The sequence below is a fragment of the Typopeltis vanoorti genome, chromosome 5 (assembly GCF_054136105.1).
Source record: "Typopeltis vanoorti isolate ZY-2024b chromosome 5, IOZ_Tvanoo_1.0, whole genome shotgun sequence".
In the NCBI taxonomy this organism is placed as follows: domain Eukaryota; kingdom Metazoa; phylum Arthropoda; class Arachnida; order Uropygi; family Thelyphonidae; genus Typopeltis; species Typopeltis vanoorti.
In genome coordinates, this window is record NC_143553.1 from 141,893,090 (window position 1) to 141,919,103 (window position 26,014).

Consider the following 26,014-nt stretch of genomic DNA (forward strand, 5'->3'; position numbering starts at 1 on the left):
AAAGAAGCATAAAACACAACGCATTCGCCGAATGCGTTGTGTTTTATGCTTCTTAAACAGAACACATGGAAACAACAGGAATTGAAATACACATGGAGAACACAAGCAGTATCATAGCATTTGCAGCCTAAATCCCCCCAAATAAAAAAACTCCTAGAATCAGATCTGGACGAAATACTAAATGTAGGTAAAGACGTAAGCATAGCTGGAGATTTTAATGCCAAACATTCAGCCTGGAATAGCAGAAACTCAAATATCGACGGAAGAATACTCAACTCTTATACTAATTCACGAAACATAGCAGTAATAGGACCCACAGAACCCACACACTACGTAGCAACCGGACGTCCCGATGTACTCGATATAGCTATATTAAAAAACATAGCGCCCAGCTATCAAATACATGCAGTGAACGAATTAAGTTCTGATCACAACCCCATCATATTGCAATTATAGGCACCACACAAGATTTAACGGAAAATACCTCCACCTTCATAAGCTGGTGCTTTAGAACATATCGAACCTGGTTTGTAGCTCTTTTAACTGCCTGCTTACCTGCGGGATCCAAGTGTTCTGTGATATTTTCTTTTTAACCTGTTTTTCTCTCCAATAAGACGTTTTATGTCCTCTGGGAGTTTATTTGGTGGTGCGCATTTGGTTGTATGTGTTACTTGTGTTATAGTTGTCAGTAGTTGTTTTTCCAAGAGTTTTCACTACTTTTTCTATGTCTTCAGTGGATATTATATGTGGTACTGGGCCAAGAATTTCCTGGAAGGCTGAGGGAAGTTGTTTCCAGTTTATGAAGGTGGAGGTATTTTCCGTTAAATCTTGTGTGGTACCTATAATTGCAATATGATGGGGTTGTGATCAGAACTTAATTCGTTCACTGCATGTATTTGATAGCTCTGCGCTGTCTTTTAATATAGCTAAATCGAGTATCAGGACGTCGGGTTGCTACGTAGTGTGTGTTCTGTGGATCCTATTACTGCTATGCTTCGTGAAGTAGTATAAGAGTTGACTATTCTTCCGTTGATATTCCGTTGATTCATCACCGTAACGAACTCTGGAATAACAAAATACACCAATTAAACACAGAAAATCAGTCATTGTGGAGAATGATGAGAGCACTTCGTTCAAAACGTAACACGCTTCCTCCCAATCCAAGGAGAATATAGAGTCGCCTACAGTGATGAGGAAAAGGCAGAAGAATTTGCAGACAGCTTAGAAAGACAATGCAGCCCCAATTATGCCAAAGTAGATTTAACTTTCATAAGAAAAATCCACACCCAAGTGCGTAAAATAACTCAAAACGCCTCACTCCAATCCAACAACAATTCCATATCACCAACAGAAATATATGACATCATAAGAAAATTAACAACAGGAAGGCTCCGGGTCCGGATGGTATAACGAACAAGGCACTCAAGCTACTCCCACGTAAAGGAGTTATGCATTTGGTAACCATCACTAATGCCATCTTTCGTCTAAATTATTTCCCAGAGCGATGGAAGCTTACGGATGTCTTCCTAATACCAAAACCCCGGGAAAATGCACAATTCCTACAGAACTATCGGCCTATCAGCCTTCTATCACGTATAGGCAAGAACGCGTTATACTAACACGAATTCAAGAGGCAACAGATAGCAACCAAGTCATAACAGAAGAGCAATTCGCATTCGGGCGCAGTCTTCCTGGACATAACACAAGCATCTGATAGAATTTGGCATCATGGTCTGATTTTTAAACTACATCAAGTAGGAATCCCAATACTACTAGTTCTGCTTATCAAATCATATCTCAGCAATAGAAAATTTAAAATAAAACTAAATAGAATCAGATCCACAGAAAGGAGAGTCATAGCAGGAGTCCCACAAGGCTCTCTGCTATCTCTCCTATTCTTCTCCATATACATTGCTGATCTACCCAAGTTGTCCCCATCCATCACCGCTCTCTGTGCCTAGCCGACGACACAATTATCATAGCCAGATCCCTCCGTCAACATCGGGCCACAAACAAGCTACAGAGAGCAGTCAACGAATTAGGGGACTAGTGCACCAAATGGTGCATTGCCATCAATCCAGAAAAAAGCTCTGCAGTACTTTTCACCAGACGTAAAGCAGAACCGAACACAAGCATACAGATGTTTGCAAAAATCATCCCTTGGCAAAACTCTACCAAATATCTTGGAGTTCATCTGAATAAACGTCGAAATTTCAAGACACACATAAATAATATCTCCATCTCCACCAAAGCAATTTCAAGACACACATAAATAGTATCTCCACTATAGCAAGTCAAACAATAGTACAACTATATCCACTTTTGAACAGGAAGAGCTTCCTAAACATAAATAACAAAATTCTCCTCTACAAATCAGTAATAAGACTACAACTCACTTACGCATCACCAACCTGGGGACATACAGCTAAAAGCAACATCAACAGATTACAGACGATCCACAACAAATGCCTAAGAATGGTATTTAATGCCCCTTGGTTCATGAGAAACCTCCAGTTACACCAGGAAGCCAATCTTCCGGATATCAAGACCTACATGACAGGCAATGCAGAAATATTCTTCACAGACACAGATAGTTATCTGTGTGATTATCGGGTGATTATAATCACCCAAATCAGCTAATTCAACAGGCACCAGACTACAAACCCTCAGATCATTTCAAACATAAAAAACCAAAATCCGCCATTGGAAGATAAAGCTAATATAGCTTACAATGCTCACAATGAGCGGGTAGTTTACCCACAATAATCCTCTCATACTAAAATCAGATGAAGGGATAAAGAGTCAAGGACTCGGTCCGACTCCCAAAGAAGTTTCAAGTTCCACCTAGACAAATTGCTTGATTATAAGTAAACTGGTGAAGTCATTGCCAGTGAAAAATTTTTAACAGGGCTTTACTTAAAAATCGCCAGTGACGAATTGGAATTACGATTAGATTTTGCATGGTTGAATTGCGAATTGTGTTATAAGTGCTAAAAAAAGGATAAAAGAGATTCAATTTATAATTTATGAAATAAATTACTTTCTACAAAAGATAACATTACTGATTACTGCTACAAAACAGGTGATCGAGGCAAATACAGGAAACGTTTCTGAAAATAAAAAGTTTCCTGTAATGGAAAAACTACTACAAGAAACCAAATTCGACAACGGATATCGGGAGTTTATCAGATTAGGGTAGAAATGCAGCAAAAACTGTCCAGGTAGAATAAACCTTTATGAGACATTTTCCACAATCGCCACAGAAGACAACCAGGAAGATTCAAATCACGAGAATATGATAGCAGACAACAGAGTTGAAACCAGACACTAAACCTTCAGGATGCGGCAAAATTCCAAACTAATATCCACCCTATACCAGATACAGCTGACACACACACACACACACACACACACACACACACACACACACACACACACACACACACACACACACACACACACACACACACACACACACACACACACACACACACACACACACACACACCGGAGGAATTCCAAACAAATAAAAATAGGAAAATCTCCATTACCAGAGACACGTCCAAACCAGTGGAGACTGATAATGATACAAATTCAAAAGAAGGAATACCCCCAGTCATCCTAAGAGATAAAAAATCACTGAACATCCGTTGTCACTTCATCCGAACATTAGAAATAGCATTTACGGAAAAGACCAACACAGAAGAAGGAATTCGTATCCAACCAAAATCTTCCACCGATTACAGAAAACTAACCAAATTACTGGATAACAGCAACCTATCCTAACACACATTTGCACTCAATAGTGAGAAACATCTTAAAGTTGTGCTCAGAGGAGTAAAAGAATCAATTACAATAGATAAAATCACATCAGACCTCCAAAACAGAGGTTTCAGATCTGTTAGTCAGCAGCATGTACAGAGGCAACAAAACACCATATCCTGGTAGAAATCTGCAAAAGACCAGAAACACATCTACGTTCTTCAAACTATCTGTGACTTAGTCATAATGAATGAATCATTAAAACACAAGTCAATAACGACGCAATGTCATCGCTGCCAAAAACGTTTGGCCACGCATAACGCTGTTAAAATGTAGATTACCGACGCGTTAAATGTGGTGGAAAGCATGCAACAACTAAATGCCAAAAAACCACCCACACAACCAGTCAGCAAATTATGCAAACTGCGGGATTTATAGCATTCCCGCAGACCAAAAGACTTAACCACAGATCAGTAAACCTCCACAAGAACACAGAAGCAACATACACGCTACGACTTCCATAACAAAATCAGAAAATCTTACGCAGATGAAGTTACGCGAAGCCCAACTTACCCAAAGACCCCCCACCCACGATCAACCTACCATCAAAGTTCCAATAAACCTGACCTGCCAAATTTGACAACTTGCATCGGAAAAATGCTATAAGAACTCCGTGAAATCAACCCTGCACAAGAAGCCAAGGACATCAATCTTAGGCATACTCAGTTACTATTCTCAGCATTCCTCAATGGATAGACTCAATAGACAACCCACCTCACAATAGATTATCAGCTGGAACGCGAATGGACTGACAAACAAGATCCTAGAACTACAGGAATTCTCTGCAGAGACTCAAGCCGATATTATCATCATCAACGAAACACATCTACGCCGAAGCGACAAACCAAAAATCAACGACTATATCACCTACCGCAAGAACAGATCCTAAGCAAGAGAAGGAGGCACAGCCATCTTCATCAAAAGAGAGATAAAACACAATGAATTCACTAACTCCTAAACTAAACACTTTGAAACAACAGGAATCGAAGTCCACACAAACAGTCAGATATCTGCTGCCTACAATCTCCCCCAAATAAAAAAAACTCCTAGAATCAGATCTCGAAGAAATACTGAATGCAGAAAGAGCAGTGATCATAGCGGAAGATCTGAACGCCAAACACCCAACTTTGAACAACAGAAATGCAAACAGCAAAATACTCAACGCAGAAGGTAGCACAAGGCTATTAATGTATGAGTTCGGACCACAACCGCATCATATTGCAACTAGGCACCACAAACAACCTAACTGAAGAGAACACCACTTTTATCAACTGGAACCAACTCCGTTCAGCTTTCCAGAGAAACCTTGGCCCAGTACGACACATGACATCTACTGAAGAAATAGAAAAGCCAGTAGCAACCCTTGGAAAACAAATATTGACAGCAATAATCTATGTAACAAGCATAACACGGGCACCGCCAAACAAACTCCCAGAGGAAATAAAACAACTTATCCAAGAAAAGAACAGGCTAAGAAGATCATAGAACAATGGATCCCGCAAATAAACAAGCAGTAAATAAACAGAACAACCAACCAGGTTCGGTATGCGCTAAAAGACCACCGAAACCAACTTTGGAACAACAAGATATATCACCTAAAACCAGTCAATATAGAAGTTATGAGGTCGCTCAAGGCACAATACACTTCCTCAAATCAAAGGTGAATACGGAATGGCCTATAAAGATGAAGAAAAAGCAGAAGCATTTGCAGATAGCTTCGAAAGACAATGCAGGCCCCAAATATGCCCAAGTAGACTTAAACTTCATAAGAAAATCCACACCCAAGTGCTCAAAATAACAGAGAACGCCAAGCCTCAATCCAACAACAAACCCATATCACCAGCAGAAATATATCAAATCATAAGAAAACTTAATAACAAGAGGAAGGCCCCAGGACCGGACGGAGTCATGAACAAGGTGCTCAAGCTGCTCCCTCGCAAAGGCATTATGCATCTAGTGGTCATCACCAATGCCATCCTACGGCTAAATCACTATCCAGAACGATGGAAACTTAGACGTCTTCTTAATTCCAAAACCAGAAAAAAATACACATTTGCTGACAGAACTGTCGACCCTCCCCCAGCCTACTATCATGCGTAGGCAAGATAGCCGAACGCGGATCCAAGACGCCACAGAAAACAACCATGTCATTCCAGACAAACAGCTCGGCTTTAGGAAACAGCACTCCACAACTCAACAAATCTACAGAGTCATTGAATGTGCTGGTTGGAATTGAGTGCTGGTGCCATTCATACCCAAGGGTATGAATGGCACCAGCACTCTGGCGCAATCTTCCTGGACATAGCTCAGGCATTCGACAGAATCTGGCATTATGGATTAATTTTCAAGCTACACTAAGTAGGAATCCCATTACCACTAGTTTACTCTTCAAGTCATATCTGAACAACAGAAAATTTCGGATAAAAATAAATGGAATTAGATCCAATGAAAGAAAAATCACGGCTGGAGCCCTCAATGCTCCCTATTGTCTCCCTTATTCTTCTCCATACACATGGCAGATCTCTCCAAGTTGTCCCCATCCATCACCGTTCTCTCTATGCCGATGACACGATCACCATAGACAGGTCCTTCCGACCACAACTGGCAATAAACACTGCAGATAGCAATCAACGAACTAGAGAATTTTTACAGCAAATGGAGCATCTCAATCAACCCATAAAGAAGCTCCGCAGTATTATTCACCAGACGAAAAGCAAAACCAAATATTCGAGAAAATACAAATGTTCGGAAATATCGTCCCTTGACACAAATCAGTCAAATACCTAGGAATTCAGCTTGATAAAAACCTAAACTTCAAAACCTATATAAATAATGTCTCCACTAAAGTCAACCGGACCATAGCACAGCTATATCCACTCCTGAATAGGAACAGCCTCCTAAACATAAACAACAAATTTCTCCTTTGCAAATCAGTGATAAGACCTCAACTAACCTACGCCTCACCAGCCTGGGCAACACGAGTGGTACTATACAATATGTAAAACACTAAAAAGATATGTTACAATTTTTTTTAGTTTTTTTAAACTGAAGCACCCAAAGAACCCCATTTGTAACAAAAATTTGTTACAAATGGGGTTCTGGTGCTTCAGTTTAGCCCAAAGCAATTTTCGTTTTCTCTGGTTTTGAGACACCTGATCTGGGCACAAATGAAGAGGTGTTTTTTACAAATATCAAAAACAGCTGGGGAGGGGGGGGAAACAACCTTTTCAACGGGATTTGGCTTGAAAATCGCTTACGGCTGACTCCCGGGAAAACTAGTGAAAGTGTGACATGCAATTGAAACTGTAGGGCACCCCTTCTCTACAAGTGCCCACCTGTGCAGCGTATTTGGATAAGGCTGGCAGTTGTGCTTAGGATCTCGTTACCTATTTTCTCTAAGGTGGTACTATTGCAGCTCCCCCCACACACACCGGTATGAAAAAGAACACAAAAAATTTCAAATTTTTCTCGTCAATATTCTAAAGTATTACATATGCAAAATACGAAAAAAAAAAAAAAAAAAACATCTCCTCACTGAGGAAAACAGAATCTACCACCGAATTAGGAACTGCTTCTCCGCCTATCTCCCTCGATTCCTGGAGGAGGAAAGGCTTCTTGGGCGAAGAACGGCTCCTAAGGAGATGGTGTAGGCCAGCAACCATGTGTCAGATTACACAGGGGAGAAATAAAGCATGCCTATATTCTAACAGCATTGTTTTTATGACCTTTTAAACTCAAAGTTTATTAATTTTGTTATTTTAGTCTAATTTCATTTAATTCAAATGTAGGGGGTGGGGAGTTCTACCATTAAAGATTAGGAAAAGTCAAATAAGGATTTAAGAGAACGATAGTATAAAAAAATATTTTGTTAACAGTCGTTAAAGTCAAATGAAGTTTAGCATCATCAGTGATGGCTTACCTGAGAGTTAACAGCATTGAACCCACTTCAGAAGTGGAGTGGATGAGTACGAAGAAGGAGAAAATGATGATATACCAGATGAGGTTGTCACACTGCAAAGGACAGAAGCCATTCACTGCCGTCACATTGTAGCCCAGACATTGGCAATCACTGTATTGGTACTGCAATAAACAATCATGAATTTACCAAATATATTTTAGATTTTTTTTTTCTATATTTAGCACAATAACTAACTTGTTATACAAGCCTTCATTACAAGAAATTGTCCTAAACATCGTGTAACATATCCATTATATGATAATGTTGAACGTTATCCCATATAGAATATAACCGATATGTTACATGATAATAAACATTGTCATCCCATAATGGATAATCAATTTAGAAGATTCCACAACGCTAAATTTTCCTCTACGGAATATTAAACTTTGCATAATTGCAAGTGGTATTTTATATAAATAATTAAAACAGCACGCTAATTATCAGGAAATATTCATTTATTTTTTAATTTTTAAGTGTTTTGTTTTCAATTTGACGAAAAGTTTTTCTTTGTCGTTTAAATGAACGATTTGAAAAGATAATTATTTTTCGTTGGCTTCATGGAATGTAAGGAAGTTTTATATTTATAATCACTATTAAATTTTGTTGAGTGTCTATATATATCGGATTATAAGCAAGAAGAGATGTAACAATGTCCCAAGCAGGCTGTGGAATCCGGATGTTTCTCAACACGTATCAGGACATAACAAACACTAAACATCCACCCAACAGAATTGCCCACAAGCGGGATGAATCTATGCATTCATACAACTTTTATCAAGCTCTGTTCTCGCCGTCAATTGAACAACTTGAAGTGAGATTAGTCAAACCAGGCGGCCTTTATCCCAATCTTCCAAGTTGATTGTTTCGGCTGAAAATTATGAAATGGGGAGATATGAAGGGCACAGTAACAGGTACCCAATGACTGGGTACCGCGCATTGTGCATTCCAATACACTTACTTGCAAGCTATTTTTATGTTGATTTTGAGTTTATATATAAGTTAATACTACATTTATATTATTTTCGCCTTTAGGTTATTCTTGAAGCGTTTCTTTTGCCTACCTTTTGTTCTTTCACATTCTTTCGCTTCCGAGGAGACCGTTTTTTGGAAGGCATATGGGTGACACAATCAATCTGACAAACTTGTCAGATTGATTGTGTCACCCATATGACAAACTTGTCAGATTGATCATCACCACCAACTTGTTGTTGGTGGTGATGCATAATTATTGTCTCATTACTTGTGTGACTACCTGCTTACTCTCAGCTAAATCTTGAGGATCCTTCAAAGATAGCGGTATTTTCTCAGGCTTTTTTGGTGCACACACACATTTCACAATGATAGTATTCAGATGAAAAAAGTCTAAACCAACCAAAAGTTTGGTTGCAGCGCAGATTTCGCAATGACCCGAGACCCATTTTCTCAAATGTCCAAGAACTGTATTAACGAATGTCCGTTAACATGGACTTTCCTTGTCAGCATTTGCTCAGAGATGACTGCAAAGGTAAAATAGGTTTTCCTGGACTGCTTCGTCCATCTGAATGACAGGTAATTGCACTGAATCACACTGGTGAAGCATTTATGTGTTTTCGATGTTTACATGTAGGATTATTCATTCATAGGTTTCTTTAAAAATGTCAGCAAGGACTTGATTTAGTGAAAGAATAAGAGAAAGTGGTATTTTCATTAGAATACTGGAGTCCCACAAATGATGTGTAGGTTGTCATCGTTTTGGAGGAGTCCTACTGCATTAAACTCTATAAGTCTTTAACCTGATCCTTTTCCAAAGCCAGTTAACAACTTATCCACTGTCAGTCAGTTTCCAATAAGAAGGCAGGAAGTTCGTAATTTTCAATCCTAGTCAAGGCCACCTCCAAAAAGACAGCTTCGAAAGGCATTCATCCATTGAACAAAGAAGTTTATTTGATGGCGCCTCAACTATTCAGCTTTCGAGTAACCCTCATTTGGTAGTGAAATCTTTCAAAGGGATCTCAGCTGACTCACACCCATTGTTCTAGTTTTATGAACATGTTCTTTCCAATTACCTTCACATAAACGCCTCAGCTCTCACAATCGCAAACGTTACTCTTCAAGACGATGCTCGTGTGTGTTTTTTGCCACATACGCGTTCAGCATTTGCGACGAGAAAAATTATCAATGGAAAAGTCAGTAAAGCATAAATATTATGTGTATATATTTCGCAAAGAAAAAAAATCATCGAGAAAAGCTTTCCATTGTCCAGGAGAAAACGTGAGGACAGTCCTTACCTGGTCTTTGGTTGTTATAACAACTTTTGTGCAGCCTGCAACACAAGGGGATAAATAGGTGACACCATCGCTAGAACAGATGGGTGCAAATTCCCCTAATCGGCACTGGCACGTAGTATTGCAACTCTGTTTGGCGACTCCAGGAGGTCTGAAAAATAAAATTAGGTTCATTTTAAGTGATTGGTAACGAATCACATTCATTCACATCTCAACTTGAGATGCGAATGGATCGGATTCCTTCTATTCTAGAATATCAATTTTCATAATTTATATAAAAATATAAATTATGAAATATATAAATATATATATATATATATATCAGGAGTATTGCGAATGCAATACTCCTGATATGAATGCAATATTAAAATATAAACACATGTAATACTATTTGTGTCTTGTGTATTCGGTTACTGAAAAATTCTGTTGTTAAATAATATTATACATATAAAAAATAAATAAAAATATAATTTTATTTGAAATTAATTGATAAATGTTTGAAAATTTTTCTAGTTGAAAGTATATTTATAATAAGTCAATACACCTTTTTATTATTTATATATTAAATATATATAAAAATACATGAAACTGTCCACCTTTGTTCACCTTTAATAATAATGTTATTTATATTTATATTTATAATCTTATAAACGATTTCTCGTTAGGGGGTTCGTTGTTACGATTTTCGATTCGTGATTGTTATTGGTTAGCTACTACGGTGCTCTTAATCTAAAAACACTTATCCGATTTCCTTGACAAACGGTACACCACAGAGTGAGTCTGAGCCCGCTGTTATGACGATGCGATCGCCCGAGGGCTCTGACGATTACATGAACACGTTATCTCCCTATGGATCGAGACACATTTAGGAGATTGTATTTTCTTCTCTCTGGGCCTAACAAATAAAATCTTAGAACTCCAAGAAATAGCTCAGTGATATTATTCTAATTGATAAAACCCATTTAAGACCTGCAGATAACCCTAAACTGAAAGGATACGAGCTCCACAGAAACGACAGGCTAGACTACAGAGGCGGTGACACGGCCATTATTAAAAATTACATTAGCCACCATGCATTAACCAACCCTCTAACTACTAATCTTGAGATCACAGGTATTGAGGTTCACACCAACTCAGCTGGAAAACTTAACGTCTATGCTGCCTACAACCTACCGGCAGAAAGTTTGCTATTTTTCTGACTTGGATGCCATCCTTGGCGTTAGAGATCTAATTACGCTGTCGCGGCAGACCCCATTGAACCAACTTATTACAGTCCTATTGGGACTGCTGGCGTCCTGGATATTGTCATTCTACAGAATATTAAATATCAGCACAGCTTCAGAACATTAAATGAACTATCGTCAACCCATAACCCCATTCTACTTCTAGGAAGTAGAATTGTTTGACGATAGTTCTAGGAAAACAAGGGCTGTTTCCTTTCCCTCCCACTCTTTCATAGCTTGGGAAAAATTATCTAAAGTACTTCCAGAATATATTGGCTCTGTTCCTCATATAAGATCTAAGGAAGAAATTGAAATAGCAGTAAAAAATCTCACAAAGGAAATTAATGCAGCTCTAACAGCAGTCACCAAAAGTACAGCTGCACTCACGCCCAATCGTCTTCTGAAGACATCATGAACTTAATAAGAAAGTAAAACAAAGCAAGGAAAACATATCATAACACACGTGCTCCTCGAGACAAAAAAAGTCCTCAATAAATTTAATTGCTCAGTTAGAGGATGCTCTTAAAAGCATAAAAATCAACTGTCGGAAAACAAGTTAGTTGAGATCTTCCCTGTTGATCATCCCATCTGGAAGCTCTTGAGGAATCTCAGAAACAAAAACAAATCTCTTCCCTCTCTCCAAATAGACCTAGCACATACCGGACGCAGAAAAAGCAGAAGCCATAGCAAGGAATCTAGAAAAGCAAGGTAGACAAGCATATTAAAGCTTAAACTTCAACCATATATACAATATTCGTCGCCATGTCAGATACACATTAAAACTCTCTGACACCAGTACCAGCCAAATCACAACTACTTCACCAGCAGAGATATATGCCATCATAAAGAACTTAAAAAATAAAGGTCCAGATGGCATCACAAATAAAGTTATCAAATTATTGCCTCGTAGAGTTGTTGTACATCTTACTAACGTAATTAACGCAATCTTCAAAATACAATACTGTATTTTCCTTCCTCTTCGAAAATTGGGACGTAATCCCCATGCCCAAACCGGGGAAAGATCTACATCTACCTCAAAATTACCGTTCAACTAGCCTGATTTCAAAACTAGGAAAAACAGCGGAGAAAATCTTCCTCTCCAGACTCCAACTTTCAGTAAACAAATTAAACATCATCCCAAAAGAACAATTTGGATTTCGCCAGTACCATAGCACTATCCAGCAAATACATAGATTAATCGAATATATCATCACCGGTTTTAATTGGAAACAACACACTGGAGCTGTATTCCTTGACATTGCAAAGAATTTAACAAAATTTGGCATTACGATTTGTTACATAAACTCATCACCGCTAACATTCCGTTGAATAAAATCATATCTTCGGGACAGATTTATGCAGGTCAAGATAAATGGAATTATATCAACCCCGCGTCGTCTTCTGGCTGGAGTTCCATAAGGGTCATCCATCATGTCACTATATGCTGATGACACGGCGATATTAGCCGGATCACTTCAACTACATCTTGTGGCCAAAAAACTTCAAGAAAACCTGTTAAAAGTAGAGCAATGGTTTGCAAAGTGGAGATTACAAGAAAATCCCCAGAAGAGTATAGATGTGCTCTTCACTACAAGATTGGCATCACCAAAGGGGACATCTTCCTGTTTAAGACCAAAGTTCCATGGCAAACAGAAGCCAAATATCTCGGACTACTGCTGGACAAAAAATTAAACTTCAACCACCATATTAAGATCACATGTGCAAAGGCATCTAAAGCCATCGCTCAACTCTACTCCGTGATTAACAAAAACAGCAAATTAAACACAAGAATCAAACTACTTCTCTATCAGTTCATGATTCGTCCTATAATTACATATGCCTCTCCAGCTTGGAACCATACCTCCAATACCAATGTACTTAAATTGCAACGAGGGCAAAACAAATGCTTGCATGTGATTCTAAATGCTCCATGGTTCGTTAGAGACGTTCAGATGCATCGGGACACAAATATCCCATATATCCATCCTACTTACTCTCTTTAGCGACAAATTTCTTCTTGAAAACGACTACACACCCTAATGAACCAATAGAAAATGCCACCAATTACAGTGAAAAATACCTCTACAATCACAAAAGACCTAAAGCCGTCTTAATTTCAAGTAAAGATACGTAACTTCAATGCCTTCTCAGAATGTCTACGGGTGTCTCTTTACAAAATAAGTAAATGCAATAAGTGCTGAGATTTTTATTTTATTTGCAGGATGAGGGGAAAACAAACATTTACGTCGAATATTTTTTAAATCTGATGTCAGGATGAACTCTTCAAGGCATTTCTTTTGCATTCAGTGTTGACCTAAGACTAACTATGTTCTTCATATTTGATCTTAATGAGCTTGAGATATTTTTAAGCATTTCCTTTAAGTGCACCGAATTGACAATGGAATGGAAATGAGGGCGTGTACACGCCCGGCTCGAAATATTACGACCAGCGAGTTATTTCTCAATCGCCTATTTCATCCCGTCAGGTGGCGCTGGTATCATGGTGAAAGCCAGTATACATGATAACGACGAATTTCCAAAAAAAAAAAAAAAAGAAAAAAAAGTATAACTGTAGCATACTAGTTGAAGCATCCAGGAAACCTCAATATTGTAGGCTGTTCTCGGAGTAAAGCGTTCCAAGATTAGGATAGTGACAGCAGTCACCGAACAATGGTGGTCGCCCAAGCCTCATCGATGCTCGTGGCGAATGTAGCATGTCCTGCCTTGTGCATCCAGGAAACTTCACGAAAAACCGTGGGACCACTGACTATGGAAAAGAGGATTAGTGGTGGTTTAACTAACCCATATTTCTAAACCACAGTTTAACGTGCCCTGCTCAGCCTCTGAATTAGGTACCCGATCAAGGTATTCATGCTTCAGCAAAATGATCGACGACTATGCCTGTAGTTTGCATTGGATCATTGAAGACTTTCCAGATAAAAAAACAAAGCTGCCTTTCCAGACGAATCTCGTTTCCAGTTATGTATGCCATGTTGGACGTTAGATGAAAGGTTAGGAGAAAATCTGGATTCAGCAGAAACAGGTCGGAGACGATAGCCCTGATTATGTTTTTTTTTTTTCCAGGAATCACTTCAAGCCTTGATATACTGTATCAGATGCATCTCTTCATGGTGATGTGTTTTCCCAGATGATATAAACGTGTTCCAGCAAGATAATACGCGTTCCACGATGCTATGGTTCTCCAAAGACATGATAGCGACTTCCAGGTGACACTGTGGCCTCCGGATTTGTTGAAAGTGAATCTCATACAACATCGTTAGGGGATTTTAAGGAAATTCGAGCGATTCGACGTTTGAACCCTCAACCCGGAACACTGAAGGATCTGCCGGTGGCGGAGCCCAAGCCATATCGCGTAGCTGCGATTCTGGCAGCAAACGGAGTTTCCCAACTATTAGGAAGATGGTTATCATATTTTGCCTGGACTGTGAAAGTGGTTATTGGGAACTGAACCAGAAATAACTTTTAGACTTCTGACTGGACCGATATCGTGTACGAAGATGACTCATATACACTAAATCAGACATGGCGAACAGCCTACCTCCGATTTTTCACATTTGCTCTCAGCAAGTTTTGGATGGAAACCCCTTTGAAGCTCTGAGCATGTTTGGGCTCCCTCAAAGCATTCGTTAAAGCTTATTCCTCTCAACCCCCCCCCTCCCCAGCTTCCATTGCAGGGAACAACCGACACAGAAATAATAATCCATAAACCGTGTAATGTATTATATCTATTACACAGTTTATGTGTAATATATAAAAGTATATGTAGTATTTAAAAACGTAGGTACAGAATAATAAAAACAATTAAGTTTTGAATGAGAAATGTGCACAGTACAAAATGCAGAACAATGTGTTTAAGTTGTAAAATTATTATTATTATTATTATTATTATTATTATTGACACCTCCATGGAATCCGAAGACTCATCACGGGAGGTCTATTAACATTGCGAATACTAACCTTCATCTGCTCAATACCTGACATAGTTTTCTTTGAACTCATTCACCGACACAGCAATCTCTATTATACCCCCCCTTTCCTAACAGCCAGTATCTGTAACAGAGACAAAATGCACACGCCTCATAGTCGTAGTTGTAATTCCAAAGCACCCCCTTTCAGTGAGATTATAACACCGTATCTGATTTACGAGCATATTATACCTCAATTATGTATTCCTTTTTTTTTTTTTTTTTTTTATTAACTCCTATGAAAATGTTCATAAAAAATATCGGAAAGGAAATTATAACAATGAAACGTTACATACAAATATTTTAATTAAAAAAACTCCTGGATTTTAGAAGAAATCGAATTTACGCTGTTTGCTCATATCGGTAAGTAAGTTTCATAAATAATTATAGTAATGTGAACATCTTCTCCGCATCATAATAATATCGCTTAGCAACTAAAGGCCGTCCTCTCTCTCACACATTGTTTCACCATATAATATTTTCTCCAGTCACAGAAGTTTTATTATTATTATTACGTTACACTTGCACGTGGTCTGAGCCACATTATTTTAAATATTTTCACACACCCTAATGCAGTGTTTCTAATTATGAAAACTGACTAACTTTTTTCAAGAAAATCTTTACCCGTTTACAAAACAAAACATTTCCTGATTTCTTTCTCTCTATAAAAATAACATTATTTAATGATTAATCCATTGCTGGTATCGTATAACTTTGATACTTAAAAGAGTAGTCGTCTAATCGCTAGATGGCAGCACCATCCAATAATGCAGCACTATGCTTTTTTTGAACGTGAAATTAAAAAAAAAATGAAAATAATGCTCATTTCATATATTAAGATAATTTCTTTTGTAATGTTTTTAAACTACAAAGAAATCAAAAGTCTTCTTACCCTCCTGGATTGAGACCGACAAAATTCGTAAGAGGGCATCCCAGCCACATTAGAATCACCATTCCAACAGCATAAGCTAAAGCAGACATTGCGATCCATCTAGCAACAAATCGGGCATTTGGTTTGAACTTCCTCATGAAAGTGCCGCTAGCAAAGATTCCTGCTCCCATTACAAGAATTCCGGCCATGCCTATAAAGAAATTAGAAAATAAGACCAATAAGCATATTGTTATCAAAAATAAATAAATAAATAAATAAATAAAATAATCAAAAATTTTCAAAACTTTTTACCTTTTTCACTACTGGATTTTCATTTTCAACTTACCGGAAATCATATTTGCCTTAGTAGCCGTAAGCTGAAACTGTGACTCTAAATATTTGGGGAGAAAAGTATACAGTCCTGCTATTGGCAGAATATGAAGGACACTGCTTGCTGTTCTGCACAGAAGAATTTCATTTCTCAACAAACGACGCATGGCAGCGGGGAAATCTAGGGAACAAAAAAAAAAAAAAAAAAAAAGCCACCGAATTTTAGATATCAATGCTTGAATGTTGTAAGTCTGATCATAAAGTACAGAGACTGATTTTGTTGATTCTTAATACAACACTGCGGCTCGAGCAGTGACATAGTAGAGAATTATCCTGTTACCTCAACAAGACTGTAAATTGTTGTTTTCACCGCTTCAGGCTCGATAATTCGTGATCAGACCCTGAAGAGTTTTTCTTTTTTTTTTTAAGGGTAATTTAGTACTTAGCTAATATCATATTAATCTTACCTTTAAGACTAGGCTTTCTAGATGTTTTCTTTGGAAGGCGGCCATTGGCCATGAGCACAACTTGATGACATTTGGCACCCGTAGTTCCGTTGACTCGACCTTTGACCGGAACAGGTGGAGCACTTCGTACGGGGGATCCTGTTTTCGACAACTTACGAGGAAATGCCATCATGGGTAAGGCCGTAAGAACGAGCGCTGAACCCACGATGAAAACCCCCAGCCACCAAGCCCCAATCCACTGTGGATCGTCTGGTAGAAGACCAGGATTTTCTGAAATTGAAGTAACTATTTTAATCACTAGTAATTTTTTATTGAATTCTTTTTTATTAAAAGATTAAATGTCGAAACCGGTCTCGGTAGTGACCTTCTCCCATAATGTATAACAGCATACATCTCCTAGGAGTTGTGTTTTACATTATGGGAAAATACTAAGGACAGTGATCGGAGCTTACACTACCTTTACTGCGAGTTGCCCCAACATGTACCACTTGTTGGCTTACGCTTGGACTTGCCGAACTTTTATGGTTTTCTATATTCGGCATGAAACTCTTAGATAGATTTTCTATCTTTGAGTTTAAGTTTGAGTTTATTCGGCTAAGAAATAATGTTGGATTCAATATCCAGTTCATTTGAATAAATTTACTTCACCGAAGTGAAGCCTATTGGCAATTGACATTTATGTCTTTAGGGGTGAAGCAAGATGCTTTTCATATTCCCCGCTATCTGTTGCCGTTACAGTGAGGGTAAAATTTATGAACAGATTGCTCGCCCTGAATGGGCATGGAGATTATGCATCGCTAAAGGAGACTAATATAGCTTTTGGTCTTCTATATTTGAATATGTCCGTTGCCTCATATGCTGCAGCTTGCTGAACCAAATCGTTGGGGTGTGTGGACGTCTTTAGGGAAAACTTGGATGCTAAGGATTGTAGAAAAGAGAAAATATAGGGAATATTTGTGTCTCTTTGGAGTTGATTGTTTCTAACATACCACGGGGCGTTCAGAATCATTCTCAAGCACTTGTTCTGCACCCGTTGTATTTTGAGAATGTTAGTATTAGAGGTGTGGTTCCAGGCTGAAGAGGCGTAGGTGATGATAGGACGAATCTTCATCTGGTATAGTTGTAATTTGATTCTGTTACTTAGCTTGCTATTTCTATTAATTAGCGGATAGATCTGAGCGATGGCTTTATGTGCCTTTGCGCATGCAGACTTGATGTGTTGGTTGAAAGTTAGCTTTTTGTCGAGAATTACACCCAGGTATTTTGTTTCTCTCTGCCAGGGAATTTTAGTATTGAATAGTACTATATCTCTTGCAGGAGATATTGGCCTTTTATAGAAAAGAATGGCTGAGCTTTTTGGGGGGTTGACTTCTAATCTCCATTTGGAGAACCAACCCTCCATCTTTAAAAGGTTTTCTTGCGCTCTGGTAATGAAATGTGGTCGGAGAGATCTGGTTAATATTGCTGTATCGTCCGCATACAGGGCCATGATGGAAGACATCGGATTGTGGGGGTTGTCCGACATGAATATAGAGAACAGCAATGGAGCTAGTGTGGATCCCTGCGGCACTCCAGCGAAGATATGGCGCTGGGATGAGGTAGAACCATTGATTTTAACTTGTACTGTTCTTTCTGAACAGATTAGATGAACCATTTTTAGTGAGATACCGGCTGAGATAAGTTTGTGTAGGAGTCTGAAATGCCAAATTTTATCAAATGTTTTGGATAGGTCTAGAAAAACAACTCCTGTGCACTGGCGCCAGTTATAACTGGTGGTGATGTATTCCACAATTCTGTGGATTTGCTGGCTAGTACTATGGTGTTGCGGAAAACCGAACTGTTCTTTAGGGAGAATGTTTGGATCATTTACTAAGGTGTGGAGTCGTGAGAGGATGACCTTCTCCGCAACCTTACCCAGGTTGGAGATAAGACTGGATTGGACGATAATTTTGTGGTAGGTGTGGGTCCTTCCTGTTTGAAATGCCGTCTGGTCCAGGAGCTTTTTTGTTCTTTAAGTTTTTAATAATATTATATATTTCACCGGTGATGTGGGCGTAATGTGGTCAGTACTGGTATCAGGAAGTTTGAGCGAGTGTCTGACCTGTCTGTGAATTTTATATATGTGATTGAAGTCTAGATTTCCATATGCAGGTTTGCACTGCTCTTCCAAATTTCTTGCCATGGCATGCTATGTGAGGAACAGGGCCAATACTATCCCTGAGCACTTCCGACAATCTTTCCCATGATATATAGTAGTGAGGGGGAGGAGACGGGTATTCTTGTCTTCCCATCTGAAGTAGTGTTGCAAATTTAGCTCTTTTGGAGCTATATCTAGCTCTTTTTTTTATTTCCCTAGCTCCAAAAATTTTAATCTAGAAGCTGGCTCCAAATCTAGCTCCCTCAGAACTAGTTTCAGCTCTTTTTAGTTGTTTTAATAACTTACTGTTAAAGAAATTGTTTCAAACGTTTTCCAGATGTTCGCATTTGATAAGGAATTGTATTATTGTACGTTTGGTAAGAGCATCGTACAGGTTTCAAACGCATGATGATGTCAGTCAGTCACGTGGCCTAACAGTATGCCATTTTGTCGTTTTAAAGTTGATAGCACCGCTACAAGTTAGTCTTTGCACAGTGTTCTGGTTGGTAGTTACGATAGCGAGTGGGAAGTTTTCAAAGACTAATCGTAATTCGTTGCAGTAAAAAGTTGTAAACCCTTCTTCAAAAATGAGCAAAGAGAAAAATAAAGCTTACAAACAAAAATTTAGGAGGGAGTGGTTGCAAATGGGAATGTTTAGTAAATGGTTGTGTGAAGTTCCTGGTGACGCTACAAAAGGCCACTGTAAGTTTTGCAGATGTGTTATAGCTGCTAAATATTGTCAACTTGTAAGGCATAGCGAAACTAAGAAACATCTTGCTGCAGTTCCATATAAGGCTGTTCCTATTACAAATATGCTTGTAAAAAAGTCTGATGAGACCGCGAACTTTGAAGGTAGGTTAGCATTATTTCTTTGTTGTCACTCATCATTCAGCAGTTACGATCATCTAGTAGATCTTTGCAAAAATATCATCCCAGACAGTCAAATTATGCCAAAGGTAAAAATGCACCGTACTAAGTGCTCTGCAATTGTAAAGAATATTTTAAGTGAGCATTTTGAAGACGATCTAATTGCGGACATTGGAGATGAAAATTTTAGCTTGCTAATAGACGAATCGAATGATATCACAGTGAAGAAGATTTTAGGAATGACCATCATTTATTATAGCAGGAAATTCAACAAAATTATGCATACATTTCTGAACATGGTGGTTCTAGAAAAGTGTGACGCTAGTGGTATTGTGGCTGCACTGAAAAAAGAGCTCTTGACCAAGAAACTGGACATTAAAAATCTCATTGCAATCGGTACAGACAATGCCAGTGTTCTGGTTGGTGTCAATAATGGCGTTTATGAACAACTAAAGGCATATATTCCCTCTTAATTTAATTGGATGTGAATGCCATTCATTACAACTGGCAATGTCTCACACCTGTGCAGAATCTCTCCCAAGAAAATTAGAATTTTTAGTTGTCGAAACATAAGTGGTTTTCACATTCTTCTTCAAGACAAGCAGCATACAAAGAGCTGTATCAAACTGTCAACGAAAATTATGCTCCTCTGAAAATTGTAAGCAATTGTGCAACAAGGTGGCTCTCCATTGAACCTGCAGTAGACAGAATTCTCGCCAAGTGGTTGGAATTAAAAACTCACTTCGAAGTCGTGAGTGTGACTGAGAAATGTTACAAAGCTCAAATTTTGTGGGAGATGTACAAAGATGAGAGGAATCTGTTGTACCTTTTATTTTTGCACCCTGTTATAGTTCAAGTTCAGCAAGTTAACAAAATTTTCACATCTAACAGTGCGGATAAGATGAGATTATTTGAAGACCTTTCTCGTTTGATTCGCTCTATTGGTAATATATTAGTGCTACTATCATCCACAGTCGACCCTCTAGAGTCAGAGATTGATGACTATTTGGATCCCAGTCCAAATCTTGGTTACAGATTTGAAAGAAAAATTTCAGAGTTGATGATACAAAAGAAAATAACGCAAAATGATGAGCGAAATCTTAGAAGTAGAACAAGACAGTTTCTTCTTGGTCTCTTCAAACAGCTTAAGCAAAGGTTGTCTGAAAACTTGAATATTTTAAGAATGATGTCTTCTTTTTTTGTTGACAGTATCTTAAAACATATAAAAGGACCTGCTACTCCCATCTTAGAAATAATGCTGAAAACAGAAAAAGATGTTGCTGCTGCTGCTGAATACCAGTACAATACTATTCACTTAAATAAATGGACAAATATAGAAAACACTGAGCTATTCTGGACTGAAGTACGAGAATATAAAGATACATCTGGAATGAATCCATTTAAAGAACTTGCTCAGTGTGCAATAAATTTATTAATACTGCCAAATTCTAATGCGGAAATTGAACGAATTTTTAGTTCCATGAATGTAGTTAAAACTAAATTAAGAAGCCAGATGGAATTGACAATGCTGACAGCTGTTTTGTCAGTCAAGTATGGCCTCAGGTGTAACAGCAACTACACTGAGTAATACTGGAACGATGGCCACATATAATAAAGCTGAAAATCTAAGTGAAAACGTGGGTGAATTAAGCGCAGAAGATCACTTGGAAGATGTATTTAGCCACTTATATGCAAGTATCGCTTCAACTTGAATACAGTACGTAACTTAAAAGTATCAGCTACTACTTTTAAAATTTTAGCTTCAAATTTTTATTTTTAACTTTTTTTAGCTCTTTTTTTTAAGATTTAGCTGTTTTTAGTAATTTTCATTTGGCAACATTAATCTGAAGTAGTATTGGGTTGTGATCATATGACAACTCATTTAATGATCTAGGCTGTATTAAAGATTCATTTCCGCAGGATAGCTATATCCAGGATGTCCGCAGTTCCGAACGTACTAAGATGAGTTGGTTCGGTGGGGCTTGCCACAACAGCATTGTGTGATCCTATGAAGTTGGAAAGGATGCAACCGTTCTTGTTGGTGGATCTGCAATTCCATGCAAGGTGTTTGTGGAGTTCCGATCCCCGGCTATAATGGTTGATTCTCTGACGCATAAGATGGCATTTAGGTCAGAGTGTAGTAGAGTTTTTAGGGGTGGGTTGTAAGCAGAGTAGATTTTCAGTCTGCCAGCCGAGCTGGTGAACACCTCCACTCCCGTGATCTCAAGATTAGTGGTTGGAGGGTTGTTCGCAGAATTGTGCTTGATGTGATTTTTAATGAAGATGGCAGTGCCGCCACCTCTGTAGATCAATCTGTCATTTCTGCATAGGCGGTAACCCCTTATTTTAGAGTTATCTGAGGGTCTTAGATGTGATTCGCTGATTAATATAACATCTGGTTGATATCTGTTAGTGAAGTCTTGAAGCTCAGAATTTTGTTTCTTAGGCCATTTGCATTCCATGCAGTGATCTGCAAAGAGGCTGGAATAAGTTTGTTTCTACTCATCAATTAGCGCTGTGAGGATGGCCTGTGTTTCACGTAGAAATCTTTTAGTGGGGGTCGCTTAAGGGTTTGACAAGCTGAAGTTTTGTAGCATGTTGGCAAGAGAGACTGTAATAACAGCTGTTAAGTTTGTAGGTGCTGATTTGTTTGTACGGGCCACGTCAGCATAACTTCTTGTTTGCTTTTGGTTCCCTCTATCTTTGAAGGTCACTGACTGTGGACGCCGAGTCTCCAGCTGTGCTGCAGGGGGCCTCTGGTGTTCTTGTACTAGAGGAAGAGGACTGGTTGGCTGATTCCATCCGTCTATTTTTTGGGTGCTTAATGCATCCCTTGTAGTTGGCAGGATGAGGGCCACTGCAGTTGGCACATTTAGCCGTGGTTGTTTTCGGCTTTGTGCAGATATTGGTTGGGTGGCTGTCCCCACATTTCAAACATTAATTTCTGGGCATGACCAAACTTTTGACACCTATGGCACTGCCCAGAAGATGCCCTTTTTCGGAGTGGCTCTGGTGTGACAATGAGCCCGCAGATTGTTTTCAAGTTGTAGATATTTTTATATGTGTTATGGATCTCTACGAGGACTAACGGCACGGGAAATTTGTTGGATCTGTACATTCTGCTGACCTTAACTGGAGGTTGACCCTGTAAATTAAGATCAGTTACTACATCTTCTATATCAATATCTTAACAGACGCCACGGAGAACCACTTTTGAATTTTTCTCCGAGCTGAGCGAAAAGGTATGATATTGTATACCTCTATTGTCCATTTTTTTTGTTAGTCGCCTGTAGTCTATCACCGTTGGAAGATATATATTTATTCCTTCATCCATATTTTTGGCCTTTACATAGCCAATGTGTAGGTTGGACATTGTTGATCTTAAATCTGCCCATCTCTGCTTCTCTCTTAATATAATCGGAGGCACCTTTTCTTTGGTAGAATCATTGGAGTTCAAAATTTGACCATCTTGTTCCATTGTGAAGTCTTTGAGCGGTTCATCTGTTGTTCTCCGCTTTTTACGTACGCAGACTTCTTGGAAATCTGTAGCAGTGGGGTTAGCCGATTCTGACTGATCTTCTATAATCGCGGCGTCAATGTCTGTGACACTTGCCTGGGGAAACGTATCATAAAGTTTCACCTTTCCTGGCCAATTTTTATTGAGTAGTTCGCGCAGTCTGATAAATTCCCGATATACTTCTTCAAACGTTGTCTCGTTTGGCTGCTGTTCCATATCTGTCAATGTGAACCTAAAAAAAAATAAAAAAAATAAAAATACCGCTTGCCGTGCAGTTGTAGCCTTCCGGTACTTCTGCAGGACTCTGAACTGTTTTGGTAAGAGCACTGATTCAAAATTGCATGATCTTCAAGTCACATAATAAACGCCCAAAACTCAATTCAAAACTCTCCTAAACTCAGAGAATTCAAAAAAGCAGAATGGTCCAAACCAAGCTTATTGGTCCTTATAAGGACTGGCTTTAAAGGGCGAAGCAAGAATGCTTTTCATATTCCCCGTTATCTGTAGAGGACACTGTAAGGATAAGTTGTTATTGAGCTATAAAGCGCTGATCATGGCAAGAGAGTAACAGCAATAGCCGAGCCTCAGTTAGAACTTCACTGGCTACAGCATTGCTACCCATTACCCTCCTTGTGTCTAATCCAGCTCAACCGGCCCAAGCCTATTGGTTCTTCAAGTTCTTAAAAGAACTGGGCGATGGACTGAGTCCTTGACTCTTTATCCCGTCATCTGAATGAAGAAAATCTGTGTGGATAGATGTTATTGAGCTAAAAGCTCTAGTCATGGCTGAGTAAGGGCAATAGCCGAACCTCAGTTAAAACTTCATTGGCTACAACATTGCCATTTATTACCCTGGAAGTCCTAAAAAGGACTTTTTAAACTCACTCTAATTCCTCAAGCCTACTGGTCCTTATAAGGACTGGCTTAAAGGGGGTGAAGCAAGAATGCTTTTCATCTTCGCCGTTATCTGTAGAGGACAGTGCAGGGATAAGGTGTTATTGAGCTATGATCTGATCATGGCAGGAGGGTAACAGCAATAGCCGAGCTTCAGTTAGAACTTCAGTGGCTATAGCATTGCCATCCATCACCCTCCAAGGGTATTAATCACCGCATCTCTCGGTCGATTCAATAATCTCTAGTCAAGCCTATTGGTTCTTTATCTCAGTAAATTAAGTACTTAAATTTTAATTTAAAAATGTGGATGTATAATATTATGTTTTATTTCAGTAAATAAAAAGCGAAATATTAAAACTAAGTATAAAAGTAATTAATTATTATTTCGCATGTTTTTATGAATAATTAAAAATCATCTAAAAACTCCTTGCATTAGTTGAAAAATTGAAAATAGTATTTCATTTCCGCGAATTTAGTGAGTACGCGACTGAAGCGCCACGAATATGGTGTGGTAAAATCGTACTTTAAAAATGTAGGTAGTTAATTTCATTCCTTATTTATGCTTTTGACTTGCAGGTCTGAAAAATTATTTTTTTTTTTTTTACTGTCATTCTTTCATTTGATTTAATTATTTAGTATATTTATTCAATTATTCGTTTTTGAATGACAGTAAAAAAAAAAATAATTTTTCAGACCTGCAAGTCAAAAGCATAAATAAGGAATGAAATTAACTACCTACATTTTTAAAGTACGATTTTACCACACCATATTCGTGGCGCTTCACTCGCGTACTCACTAAATTCGCGGAAATGAAATAATATTTTCAATTTTTCAACTAATGCAAGGAGTTTTCAGATGATTTTTAATTATTCATAAAAACATGCGAAATAATAATTAATTACTTTTATACTTAGTTTTAATATTTCGCTTTTTATTTACTGAAATAAAACATAATATTATACATCCAAATCTTTAAATTAAAATTTAAGTATAGCCCAGTGGATGTGGCGTTTGCATACCACGGCGCTTGGCCGCACGAAGAAAGACTTGGTTTCGAGTCTAGTCGGCGACTAGAGGAAATTTTTCTAAGCCTTTTTTCGACTGGTTCCCGAGTTAGTCGATCTCTGGCACGGGCAAGCGGGTTTTTCCTCCCGGAAACTCGGGTTTTTCCTCCTGTAAACTCAAGAAAATCGACCGTAGAACCCACATTATTTCAGACATTAAATATATTGTGTTAGGGTTAGGGACCACGAGATGGCGGCACATTTGAGCCGTCTCTCTTCACTGAGTACCGCTTAATTAGTGATAACCTTGGGCCATCTATCTCTGATTGGTACCAGTGGAGATTGAACTGCCCACTCAGTCTCCAAAAAAGTTAGATAGGGCTAAATGGCCTCGCCTACTCCCGTATACGGGAATAAAAAGGCGTTAGCTGATTTTTTTTTGTTGATTTTTTTGTTTTATTTTATTTATTTATTCATTCATGTTTATATAATTTTATTCATTTATTTTGATGGAATTCAATAAAAATTCTCAAGATCTCAGAGGGTTTGTCAAACGCTTCTCAATGAAGGGGATCTAAAGATCGTACTTATGTTACTGTTCTTACAATGATCCAGAAACTAAAAAGTGTGTGTGTGTGGGGGGGGACTTTTAATAAAGATTTACCAGAAAG

At 38.4% G+C, this 26,014-nt stretch overlaps 1 protein-coding gene across 1 annotated transcript in view; it reads right to left on the bottom strand.

The window, feature by feature from the left end:
• Nucleotides 1-26,014, bottom strand: part of LOC150106886 (solute carrier organic anion transporter family member 74D-like) — a 229,918-nt gene that overhangs the window by 20,084 nt on the left and 183,820 nt on the right. Inside the window, exons 6-10 of the mRNA XM_090393366.1 lie at nucleotides 16,925-17,194; nucleotides 16,474-16,638; nucleotides 16,149-16,338; nucleotides 10,051-10,198; nucleotides 7,742-7,902 (exon numbers count right to left, since the gene is read on the bottom strand). Coding sequence (XP_090249492.1) covers nucleotides 7,742-7,902; nucleotides 10,051-10,198; nucleotides 16,149-16,338; nucleotides 16,474-16,638; nucleotides 16,925-17,194 — 934 coding nt within the window. The remainder of the gene's footprint in view (nucleotides 1-7,741; nucleotides 7,903-10,050; nucleotides 10,199-16,148; nucleotides 16,339-16,473; nucleotides 16,639-16,924; nucleotides 17,195-26,014) is intronic.